Below are 12446 nucleotides of genomic sequence, written 5' to 3'. Positions count from 1 at the left end.
TCTTTATTGTTCTTTGAAAGTATTATAATCATTTAACTTTTCACTGCAGTCTCGTAGACCTCAGCAAGATAAATTAATTCAAGATTATTTTCTTTCTGCCTCGGAAAATAACGGCGTTGTTTTTTTTCCCTAGTAGATGAAGCAATATGGAGGAAGCATCGGGAATAAAGCGTGGGAGTGACCGGAAATAAAAGGGAAAAAGGAAAGAATTACGAAGAGGTAAGCTGTTTAAAATAGGTTTACAAACTGTACATGTAGCTGCAATTTTTTTCTTAAATAAGCACAAGACCATCTTTCATCAGTCAGGCCACAAGCCAAACTGTTGAGTCGAGTAATGACGTATTTGCTTGTGTCAGCAAGAAAAATTAATACAAAGGATATGCAAATTGTACGTCAGAGACGACCTCTGGGCACAAAGTTATGTCGCTTACAAAGAATGATCGGAATGTACTGCGCTTTGAAAAAAGAGTTGCCTCTTAAAAGCGTTTCCTTTTAACTGAAAATTGCGGAATAAGTCTCCATTTCTTTTGCTGGCCAAGGAAGAATATCGAACAGAATTTTTTCCTTCAAAATGAGCATTAAAAGTTTTGGAAAAGTATTTGAGAAAATGCTGGGCACGTCCTTAATGGTTTCAAAATGACAAGTATTGTAAGTTGCTTTGTTCATGTGTCGTATTTTAAGGCTAATTGGCCCCGAAAAAAAGCCACAGTGTGGGGTTCTAAGGAAATCTTTCTCGACTACATTACAAGAAATGTTGAATTATCGTGAAAGTGTAGATGCAATGCCGTAATATTTATTGAATATGAAGAGGTTCTTGAAAACTTGATTCCGCAACCGAATTTATGTAGGGGTTTCAGTCACTTTCTCCTTTAGTGACTACCGGTGGCCACGGTTTTGATGCCTTAATGAACTTAAAAAATGGCTTTCATCAATATGTAACAATTCCTTTGAAGAATGAGTACAGTGACCTTTACTCAAAGCTGAAGTTTTAATGAACTGTGATCATATGATGATCATCAAGTCTAGAAAACAAATTCAAAGAGATAGAAGCGAAATATCTTTATTTACAACGCTTTTATTTCCTGTGACTAAATTGTCGAAATTTCATTTCGTCGATTTTTAAAATGTTCGTTTGTGCTATATTGCAGTCCTTTGATATCCTTGTGATACGCTGTGATGATGTGGAAAACAAGCCTTGAGGGAAAAGACAGGATCGAACTGAAGAAAGCGTAGCTTAGTTATTGGAGAAAGAAAGTCGAGAGGTAGAGTAACTACTGTAACTTAGACCTACCAACTACGTTTTCCGCAGAACGAATTCGGTCACAAATTTCCGTTTAATTTTAAGACCATTTGTGAAGGAGCTCAAACGCTGATGGAATTAATTTGGCAAGGTAAACACATCCAAGCGATCTTTTTCAAATGATCAAAATCTAAGAAAGTTTAGCTGTTAGGAGGGACGCTTCCAGTGACTGCTTAAAAATTGGTATCATCGCAAATGCAGTAAAAACGTCAAGAATTTTTAAATGCTGGTTTTCAACAAATAATTGGAAATAATTTGGCAAGACAAAAAAATACACTCTCTAATTTAGTGTAAACTGTTGGAAAGGACACAAACAATAATGGCTTGAAAAAAATATCTCCATGGCATTTATTATTATCACGTAAATTAAATGGGTAGAAATTTTCTTTCAATATTCGAATACATCGAACTTATTTTGGTTTGTTTTCCATACAGTCACTGGAAATGCGTTCTATTGATAGTAATAGTATGTCGTTGGTGTTAACTTTCGGGATGGAAAGTTTATTTTCGAAATATCTAGTTAAAAATTCGAATATTCATTTATTTACTCAACTTTTTTGTTGGAATGTTCCAACATAGAACTGTTGAAAATGCCACTAAGACTTAGTTATTATGGTACCTATACTTAAGTTATTTTAGCCTTTTGATTTTGTAAATCTTTTCGTTCTCTTGAAATTGTTTCATCATTGTTAAGTGATATGTTTTTGAGTTAGACTAATATTTTTATGATCACGTGTAAACTTTGCCATATATAAGTAAAGAACTAGCTGTATGAAGTGAGTGAAAATACAAACAAATAAAAAATGTGTCCACTATTGTCTTCCTTTTCTTTATTGTCTTTTATTACGTATATAAATAAAAAAAAGAGTTGCGCTTTTAAAAGGGTCTGGTAACAAGTCAAAATATAGGCTCTCTCTTTTACTTTTTTTTGCGTATGGAGGGTGGCCGAGAGGAAAAAAATTTCTGCGGATTTGAACAGCATCTAGAATTAAAACAAGAAATATACTTGACTTTTGATGGGAGAAAATCGTAATCATAGAGCAAGATTTTTCCCGCCAAAAGAATTAGTATATTTTTGGACACAATTCAAAAGCGCAGACTTTTTTTCCAGGGACAATTTTCCTGCCGAAAGACTTAGATTTTTTTTTTGGCAAAAATTTAGTTTTTCAGCAATGATGCATAAAATTTTTCCCGTCAAAAGACTTTTTGTTTTAATTGCGATTTGCCCTTTTAAAAGCGCAAACTTGTAATGCAGAGTTCGTCGCATACACCGTTCGCCTGGGCCTGGGCACGATTATTTTCCCAACCGGGTTAAACGTAATTTTTGATAAGCTTTATTTCAGTCAACAGACTCCTTAAATCCTCTAACATCATCGTTTCTTGAATCTTGCTTCATATGATCTTGAGATCTTTCACATCTAAAGATATAAAAAGATGGTTTAGCAACAGTACTTTCGAGTATACTCTGAAGTTACCTATACCTACCCATAATGCCATCTATTGAAAATTTTCACCTTGTTTTGTTCTTCAGCTGTGTAAGCCAAAACCATTTTGCTAGATTATCAAGTTTCATGTTGCGACGGCTAAAACTCAAAGCCAAGGAATCTTGAACACATTTGGAGGAGTAACTTAAAGATATTTAAATGTCAAAACTGCTGACCTACAAAATATTTCTGAGTGTCGCAAAGCTGGGTCAGACTCAAAAAACAAATGTTTCATCTGCATTTGAAGAAGCAATTCTACTTTTTCAAATAATTGTTCAGTACATATGTTTGAATCGAGCAATAGGTTGCTTTCACTTACAATGACATTGAGGTGAATCATTGTTTTAGAATATACCACACAGATACCAAAAAATAAACTCTTGACACGTGACTTTGTCTCAACTGCTGCTTGGAAGTGAATAGTCCTTGCTATTCTCTTCCGAACCAGCCAATCAGCGTGCGCGAAAATCGCTATTCACTTGTGTGGCATTTGCTAATAATAAATACATTTAAACGCCATGAATAAAGTCAGTTCACGTTTTCACTCCTAAGATCTAAGCATCAATTCTCCACACTTTTTACCAAACATTTCGAATAACTTTAGTTCTGAGAATTTTGCGCCGAGTTTGATACTTTGATACTATTCTTGACCTCATTACCTTTTGGCTTGCAAACTTTTGATATCGTAGGGAAAAATTTCCTTATTGGTCATTTCCAGCACAGAAAATTTATGAAGGATGACGTTCCCAGCAAACGACAAAGGGCGAGTTAGATTGAAATAAAAAAATTAAAAAATCTTTCCTGTACAGTTGATTCAAATATTTCCGTTTTACTTCGAAAATGGTTGAACCGGCGCACGGCAAAAGGTTTACTTTGAGTGGTTTTCCGCAAACCTCATCATTAAACCTTTATATATTCAGAGAGATTTCACGAGCAATTTTCATTCCTCGTTCCTTTATCTGTAACTTTCTAATATTTTCTTAATTCTTACAACTTTGTTTCAACTTAGTACACTTCGGTGAATTAGCCGACAGGGGACTCGAGATCATTTTTTCATAAAAGCTTCGATTTCCCCTACCAATCCATTTCATGGCACAATTTTCATCTGTCTTCGCGTTATTTTCTTTCGAAAAAATATTTTCAAATCCTAACAAATTTACCTAGATCGAATTTCGCTAGTCTTTTTTTTGCTCCACGCGGGTATAGAACTTTATTAGTTACATAGCATTTACTTATCAATACAGTGCAAGAATATATATATTCTTTAGGTGATTTAGCAGCGGCATTATTGAGGTGGCTCGTAAAATTTTACTTCCTTTTTTTCTTTAAATGAGTTGCATCAGTTCCCAGAAAACGTTGAATAAAGACATTTAAGATACCAAGATACACGCGAGGTAAAAAATCGTTGTCACAACAATTTCAAGAGGCGTCAAATTGCCCCTGATTTCTTCCGAACTTCAGAGAGAAATAAGTCAAAAATTCTCGATCCAACTTTCGCAATTCTCCTTTCAAAGTAGTTTAGTTATGGGAAAACAATGTTACATATTATAGAAAAGTGATTAGGATTTATCGACACCTTAAACTTCCTTCATTCATGTGTTTTTGCCACGACAAAACACTCCTAGTTTTTTTGTTCTCGGGTAAACAAACTGAGTACACCAAGAAGAGGTTTAAATCAACGAGTGTCTCAATGTTACCGGACAATACTGGGACCTGTCAAACCACTCCTCACTTTGCCGTGGAAATTAGTTTTGGTTTCCTTCTCAAACGATTCCGTATATTGAAAAACGTTTCACAGGTTTAAATATATGTTTCTTTTAGACACTATCCTCTGTGCAACATTAGAATTTCGAAGGCAAAAAGGTATAAGCTACAATTGGCCACCTAATTCACAGTTAATGTTCAAAACAGATCTGAACTTTCTAAACGAATTTTTGATGAGCAAAAGATAATCTTCTTTTGCGTTTGCTTCTCACTGATCAGCCATCGAATCAGAAAAGAATATTTTCGAAATTGAAAGTAAAAACTTGAACTTAAGCCCAACAAGGATTAAATAAAATAAGTGTTAACCGTCTCTCGGAAAATCTGGAAAAGGAAATACAATAATAAACTGACCTGAATTGACTGAATCTGTTTCCTTGAACTATATCTTGTTTCTAATACAGTGCCATCCCACTTCATATTCTATTCCTGAAAATTAGGCGACATAGAAAAATTTCAGTGAAGTTGAACAACCAGTAAAAAATCATAACAGAGTAGGGTCAGCGTCTCACCATATAACAATCAATTTTAAACAGTTTAAATGCGACGGCGGGATGGCTCTATGAAAAAATTGAATATCTATCAATTTATTTCATTTTTTTTTTTGGGAGGGGGAGGGTGTGGGTTTCGGGGGCATGAATCACATTGAGGGACCGGTCATTATTCATCGGGGGATTTTGGTTGCGTCACAATAACACTTAATACATCCCCCTTAAAAGTTCTGTTATATTCATATGACCCCACTCTATACTCTGTTCGCGATGACCGATCCCCGGTCCGTTTCCCAAAAACCCTTGCGATCCCCCAAATTCTCCACCAGCCGATAGACAATAACTGGTGTCTCACTTCTTCGAAAAATTATCATTCCTTAAATAATTATAAATAATTTTGTGTTGTTTTTCATCCCTTTAATCATAAAATGACTATTTCCACAATCGTGATTGGTTTAAGAAACTCCTAACGAAGCTAATTCACTTGCCAAGTTGTTATCGGACAGTTTGTTATCAAAGTGAAATGTAATCATCGCAGTAAATTTTCCAATTTAAGCAATTGGAAAGAAGAAGCCTGAAAAAAATCAGGGCTTCAACGGGATTCGAACCCGTGACCTCCGCGATACCGGTGCGATGCTCTACCAACTGAGCTATGAAGCCACACATTGGGAGCGAGGTCAATTTATTGAGTTCATATCTTCCCGTGCAGTGAAATGATGTGAAGTTTTATATGAAATAATTCATATTTGTACTGCGGTTGTAGATGAAAGTGAAATGTGATCATCGCAGTAAATTTTCCAATTTAAGCAATTGGAAAGAAGAAGCCAATTGCTTAAATTGGAAAATTTACTGCGATGATCACATTTCACTTTCATCTACAACCGCAGTACAAATATGAATTATTTCATATAAAACTTCACAGTTTGTTATCAGATAGTTCAGTAAGCCAATCACATTCAAGGTTGTAGTTTAAAGTAACCAATTACATTGAAATGAATAAAAGAGATTGAAAAGTTTCTAAAGAAACTGTGGTACTGCTTCGGTGGGAGAGTATAACAGGGTAAATTTATTGTTAACACCTGAGTTGAAAACGTTAATTGGCCACCGTAGAGTTTAAAGGCTGACGTTTGGAGCATTAGCCCTTCGTCAGAGGGAAGGGTAACATTCGAAATGTCAGCCCTCGTCAAATGTCGAGGGCTAACGCTCGAAATGTCAGCCTTTAAACTCTTTACGGTGGCCAATTTACGTTTTCAACCCAGTGTTAACACTAAATCACCAATCACATTCAAAGTACTTTAAATCAACCAATCACAACCAATAAACAATTTAGGCCTCCTTTGTCATTCTTTTAACCCTATAATCCCTGAGAGTGACTAACATCTAATTTCTCCTTTCAATATCACCTATGAATCAAACATTTAGGCCATGAGAATAAAGGAAATGATAATCGACTGAAGAACCTCAAGACTGTTAATCAAATTCTCCTTGCCAGCACATTAGGAAATGTATAGAGAACGGTATGGAGAATATACATGCTGATGTTAGGGTGTAAAGGGTCAATGCAAAATTTCTCTTTCTTTCACAACTTGGCTATTCTTCCTTTGGTAAAATTTCCGCACAGCCCCATACTATTGTAAAACAAATCTGTTTTCCCAATGGCGATGTATTGTTTTAGTCATTGTTTTCTCTATCCAAGAACTGAATGCATAATGTAGGATGCGGCTGTGCGGAAATTTTACCCTTCTTTTCTCGGAAATTTTAATATTAAAGATTAGTTGGTTATCACTTGCATGATTCCAAACCGAATTAGACTCTACTCAGTCCTATTACCATTACTAATCCCTAACGGTGATAAGGTGACCACATCTCTCTCAAAAGTATCACCCCTAAATCAAACGTTAAAGTCATGAGGATAAAGAAAATGATCACGAACTCGAAATGAAAGCTCTAAAACTTTTTAGTATCGCTAAAGGAAAGAAGAGCTGATGCTTTCTCAAAAAACATCGGATAGTAGGTAACTTTTTATGAACAGTGGAAGAAGAAGCTAAATGACTTACATGAGTTAAAAAAAGTCTAAACTTCTGTCTTCTCGTGGTTTCAATCTGTTGACATGTCGTCGCTGACTTCAACCCGCGAGCGAGAACCGTTACGCACAAAAGATTAACATACAAGTCACCAAACATTTTAACTTCCGCTTTCAGATATTCTTCCTGTCTAGGACATGTTAAAAGAAGCGTTGTCTGACCGAAAAACTGCAATTCGAGGCTTTAAAGCCAGCAGGCTAGCGTAGTTCCGAGCTCCACGTGTAAAGATCCTGACACAAGTAAGATGAATATTTAATGTCGGCAGTATATTTGCAATTCAATTCGAACTTTTCGCGTGCCTCGCAATCAGTATTCAAAATGACACCGTGTGGAGTAGGGCAAAATGTTTCTTTTCTGGTGGTGATTTTTATCCCAGAGGTCTAAGATCTCTGTGTCGCGAGAAAATTTGAAAATGTTTTACACTTCAGTATGCCTTTAATTCCTAGCAAATGTTACCTTGTTGGTGGTAGAAATAAGGGGGGGAGGGGGGAGGGGGACTAGGGGGATAGGGAGAGGGGGGCTAGGGGGATGGGGGGGGTTAAATTGAGCCAAGAAAATATGATCTCCTAATTTAGCCTTAGGCATAATTTTGGGCATAATGCCATGTTTTTAGTGGTGACGCATAACGCTCATGATTTATCTGATCCTACTGTGTACGTGATGGTATGAATCAATTCTTATAAGGTCTTTTATCTTCTGTCGCCTTTTTTGCATCTTACCTCGAAACTACAACCACCAGTTAAAATGGCTTCGAAACGACGTATTTTTGTTCCTTATTTTCAGTGTTATTTAGTTTTATTCCTCCGATCGAAGCAAAATATGTTATTTCACTAGATTAGATTCTGAGTGGAATTCTTCATATTACACCCTTCCGGAATACAAATATTTTAACGACATCATTGTTCCATTTATATTGTCCTAGCTTAACACTAATCTAAACAAAACAAACTATTTTTCCTGACCTATCAGATTCAGTATAAATTAAGCATGCATATCAATGACACTAAATTATGTCACGCGCTGGTTTGGACCTCAACGAATACATAATCCACTTCGTAGTCGAGCAAATAAGCGTCTCTCTTACGGAAACATGGCCGAAAACGCCTCAAAAGAACCACGCAACACAGCTAAGAGTCCGTACTGCTGGGATATGATGCGGTTACTCGACAATGCCCGCAAAGAAGGTGAATTGACAGATGTTACTATGCGAGTGGAAGGACAAACATTCCCCGCTCACCGATGTGTTTTGGCAGCCAGTAGCCAATTCTTTCATGGTTTATTTACCAACGATATGAAAGAAAAATCGGCGTCAATCGTAAATATCGAAGGAATTCCAGTTTCGGTGATGAATGAGCTCTTGTCTTACCTTTACACGGGAGAGGTTCAAATGAGCGAGGCGAATGTCGATGATCTGATCGCATCCGCGAACTACTTACTACTTACCCGTCTAAAAAACATCGCTTGCAAGTTTAAGGAGCGGCATATGTCGGCCACAAATTGCGTTGCTACCTTTCTATATGCCGAGAAATACGATTGCAAGGAATTGAAAACATACGCTGGCGAATTAATCAAGCAGAACTTCGCGACGGTCGGCAAGTCCAAGGAATTCGTGCAAATTTCCTGTCATCAAATAAAGGATCTTATTTCAAGCGACGACTTAGAAACTGGAACCGAAGAAGAAGTCTTTGAATTCATTCTAGAATGGATCGCGCAAAATCAAGACGAGAAGGAGCAACATTTTGCGGAGCTGTTTAGACTCGTTCGACTGAGCAGCATATCCGATCAATATTTGTACACAAAGCTTATGTGCCATGAACTAGTGCAGGCAAATGGCGAGTGTAAGGAAATATTAATGGACGAAATTCGCTGGCGTGCCTTGTTCTCTGGACAACAGATCTCCCGACAAAAACCAAGAACTTGTCTTCAGACTCATGAAGATGCAATCATCACATGCGGTGGCCTGTCGCCAGATGAACGCATTCGCAACTTGACTGTGTGTTATGTTCCGGCTACGAAAACCTGGTACGAGTTGGCCCCCATGCTTAACAGACGGTTTCGCCATGGTTTGGCTTCCTGCCGGGGATATGTTTATGCCATCGGTGGTAAAGGAGAAGACTCGGTCTACAACAGCGTAGAACGATATGACCCGCGTACAAACTCATGGGGCTTTGTAGCACCACTGCCTCAGAGAGTGACATTAATGGGTGCAGCCACCTTACAAGGGCTGCTGTACGTCACTGGCGGGATTGCGTTCAGCAGCGAGCACGGTGGTAGGCGTTGTGACACTGCGCAGAGGTACAACCCCTCGACAAACTCTTGGACTGTTATTGCACCTCTAAAGAGACGCAAGTCCTCTGTTTGTCTCGTGTCAGACACTCACTATTTGTACTGCATTGGTGGCTTGGCCGACGATGGTTTCCTCTCTGATGTGGATCGTTATGATCCAAAGTTGAACGTATGGACACAAATGGCTCCGATAGGCGAACAGCGCGGGTGCGCTTGTGGAGTATGCCTTGAAAAAAAGATTTACCTCTTTGGAGGTACTGTTGACCCATATTCTTTAAATGCCCTCGTAAGTTGCGAGGTTTATGATATTACTTTGAACGAATGGCAATCAATCGCTCCCTTACAAGTTCCCAGATTTCACGGAAGTGCAGTCCTTTTACGAGATAAGGTATACTTATTTGGCGGAACCGGAAGTCAAAGTGTCGATCGGCAGAATTCTCGTATGGTGGAGTGTTACGATATCAAGTCAAATACCTGGCTTGATGCTCATTCTATGCCATATAATGAGACATACTTCAGAGGATGCCCAGTAAGCATGTTTAAAGATCTACTACAGTCTGTGAACAAAGTTACAACTCTTCCCCAAAGTAGTTAGGTATGTTGAGTCCGTATGACAGTTACCCTTGCGGGTTTTAATGCGAACTTCCACCAGCCATAACTTTTAAAAGCCATTGCAGCCTGCCTGCTGGCATAAACTCAGGAAAGGATGTTTTCACGGGAAAAAAGTTCTGTCTAGATGAATGGAAAGCTTTCCCTCGAAACGTATTTTCATTTCAATTATGAGATGAAAACATTTGTATTTGCGAACTGTCACTCAATTTGGCAAATCTGTTTACCTTTTAATCGAATTGAGAGGGCTTGTCTAACGTATTAGTTAAAAGGAACAGGATCTCAATTTTTTCCAAAAGTTTTTTTTAGTATAGAAGGAGTAAGTCTCTAAAGAAACTGTGGTACTGCGTCGGTGAGGGGTATTACACGATAAGTGGGTTTTATAATCTGAAGTGATAATGTAAATTGGGTACGGTCGGTAGTTTCTGAAGCTGACGTTTCGAGCGGTAGCCCTTCGTCAAAACAAATGACTTTGTTCATGAAACAAAAACCGTGATCATTGAAAGGTCTGATAGTTTGTTCACAATTATGATCGAGAAGATGTGGAAATGGTTCAAAATCGCAAGCAGAATGTATCATAAATTTATATATAAGATCAGTTACCTTAAAACCATCTGGAGGTTGTCGCTGAACGTAAACAAATTCCCGAGATAAATTGACGAGCGTAAAGAATGCTTGAAATCACCTTTTGACTTAACCATCGCACATTTACATTCATAGCTGAGATCTTTTTTAAGTCACGCGACTAGAAAAAGATCACGCAATTTTCATTTTTTGATTATTAATGAAACTGTTAGAGTTTACCATTTTTGATTAAAATAAACTTGTTTGACTGTCAGTGAGATTTATTTCCGTTGTAATCAAACCCTGAAACTGCTATCGTTTCTTCGGTTTGATTGAAAATTGAATAACAACATATCACTCAAGAAAAGTACACTGATGGCGGAATATAAACTTCTTCTTTATGTTACGGGTCGTTTAATGCGAATGACAATATTGACATAATTTGTTTCACACAACAGTTTCAAAGCTCTTAACCAACGACCAACGATTATTTCTTACTTAAAGTTGAGTTTAGAGATACAAAATTCAAAAGAACTTAACAAATATCTAAGAATTGTGACGCCACTACCTCTACAGTCTCATAAGACACAACGTTTACACTATTCCAAAAATCAAACAATAGTTGATTAAAGAAACATTTACATAAGCTAATCAGAACTAAACAGTCCATTGATCAATCAATCTGCGTCATCTTCCGTTAGGTGAGACTGTCAATCCTATCACGTGATGAAGAGGGATAAGGAGAGAGATATAATTTCTTTTTTTTTTTATAATATATTCAGGCACGGGCACGGGCGTACATACATTCAGGCATACAAGTGGAAATGGGGTCTATATTCCCACCAGAAAATGAGGGATGCTCTAAAAATCGAAATAATACGTTGGCAAACAAATATTTTTGATTCCTAGATATGAATTAATAAAAATTCGTCGGCAAAGTTGTACATAAAGAATCTCTCAGCTCTACCAAGTCACTTGTACGGTACACTAGTTCAGTATACACGTTTGTAACACAACCTTGTTACACAACATAAAGAAACACGGAAGAAAGTTCCATTATAGTTTTTCCTTTTATTTTAAGGTTTTTAAATTCATGTCCAACTTCAGAGGCAACCACTACTAGATTTTTTACCGCGCACCAAAGTGTCCTGGGGAAACACTGTCTGATTGCTTTTTATCACCGAGTATCAATTAAAAGTTCTCAAGCAAATCATTCATGTTTCAGAGCTGAGTGTGTGTGTTGCGTTTATAAAAGGCAAACTAGAATAACAAGAAAGAATCCCTGGACCATGGATTATCGCCCAAAGTTATTTTCGCTCACTCACCAAAAATTTGTTTTCAACTAGCCCATTCTTTCGTCATGCTCTTGTGGGACTTAGCGTGTCCTCATCGCTTGATTCCCACATCTTGATGGTAACACGAACACCAGAATTACTATAATGGCACCAATGGCAGCGGACACAGCACACAAACATATATCTTTGGATGGAAACATCTCTGCTTTAGCCTCTGTGCTTCTGATGGCCCCTTACTAGATGCGAATGTGAAATGCGGCAAATGCCTTTTTAATCATACAGATTGTCAAACAACTCATTCATAACCGACGTCATGTATGGCAGATGAAAGATTTATCTTCATTTCAATTGGTTGGAATTTAGCCTAGTAAGTAAGTCATTTGTAGGATACGCTGGTACGGGGATTTCCCTTAGAAATATTCATCGCATGATATTTGGATGTCACGCCTTTTTGGTTTAACATTATTTTTCGCTCTTTTCTCGGACAAAGTTTACAGTGGGCCTCTTTTGTTGTTGGACTCTTGAAATTGTGACCAGAACCTTCCAAAAGACAATTTCATATGAATATATCG

General features: G+C 37.4%; 1 protein-coding gene and 1 long non-coding RNA gene across 2 annotated transcripts; one reads left to right on the top strand and one right to left on the bottom strand.

Annotated features, from left to right (window-relative positions):
- Positions 1–2108: 2108 nt before the first annotated feature.
- LOC113684723 (uncharacterized) lies at positions 2109–7361 on the bottom strand. The gene is made up of 3 exons (XR_016180177.1): positions 7094–7361; positions 4900–4974; positions 2109–2718 (listed from the first exon to the last, which is right to left on the bottom strand). It is a non-coding gene; the product is annotated as an uncharacterized LOC113684723 (long non-coding RNA).
- A 579-nt stretch (positions 7362–7940) lies between these two features.
- On the top strand, positions 7941–10853 carry LOC149038488 (kelch-like protein 2). Its single transcript, XM_089183859.1, has one exon. It carries the CDS (start codon positions 8118–8120, stop codon positions 9999–10001), a length of 1884 nt encoding a protein of 627 aa, XP_089039985.1. The 5' UTR covers positions 7941–8117; the 3' UTR covers positions 10002–10853.
- The last annotated feature ends 1593 nt before the right edge of the window (positions 10854–12446 follow it).

This window comes from Pocillopora damicornis, chromosome 10 (assembly GCF_964200805.1).
Source record: "Pocillopora damicornis chromosome 10, jaPocDami1.2, whole genome shotgun sequence".
Lineage (NCBI taxonomy): Eukaryota > Metazoa > Cnidaria > Anthozoa > Scleractinia > Pocilloporidae > Pocillopora > Pocillopora damicornis.
The sequence above is the reverse complement of the archived record's forward strand: the minus strand, read 5'-3'. Positions and strand labels throughout refer to the sequence as shown.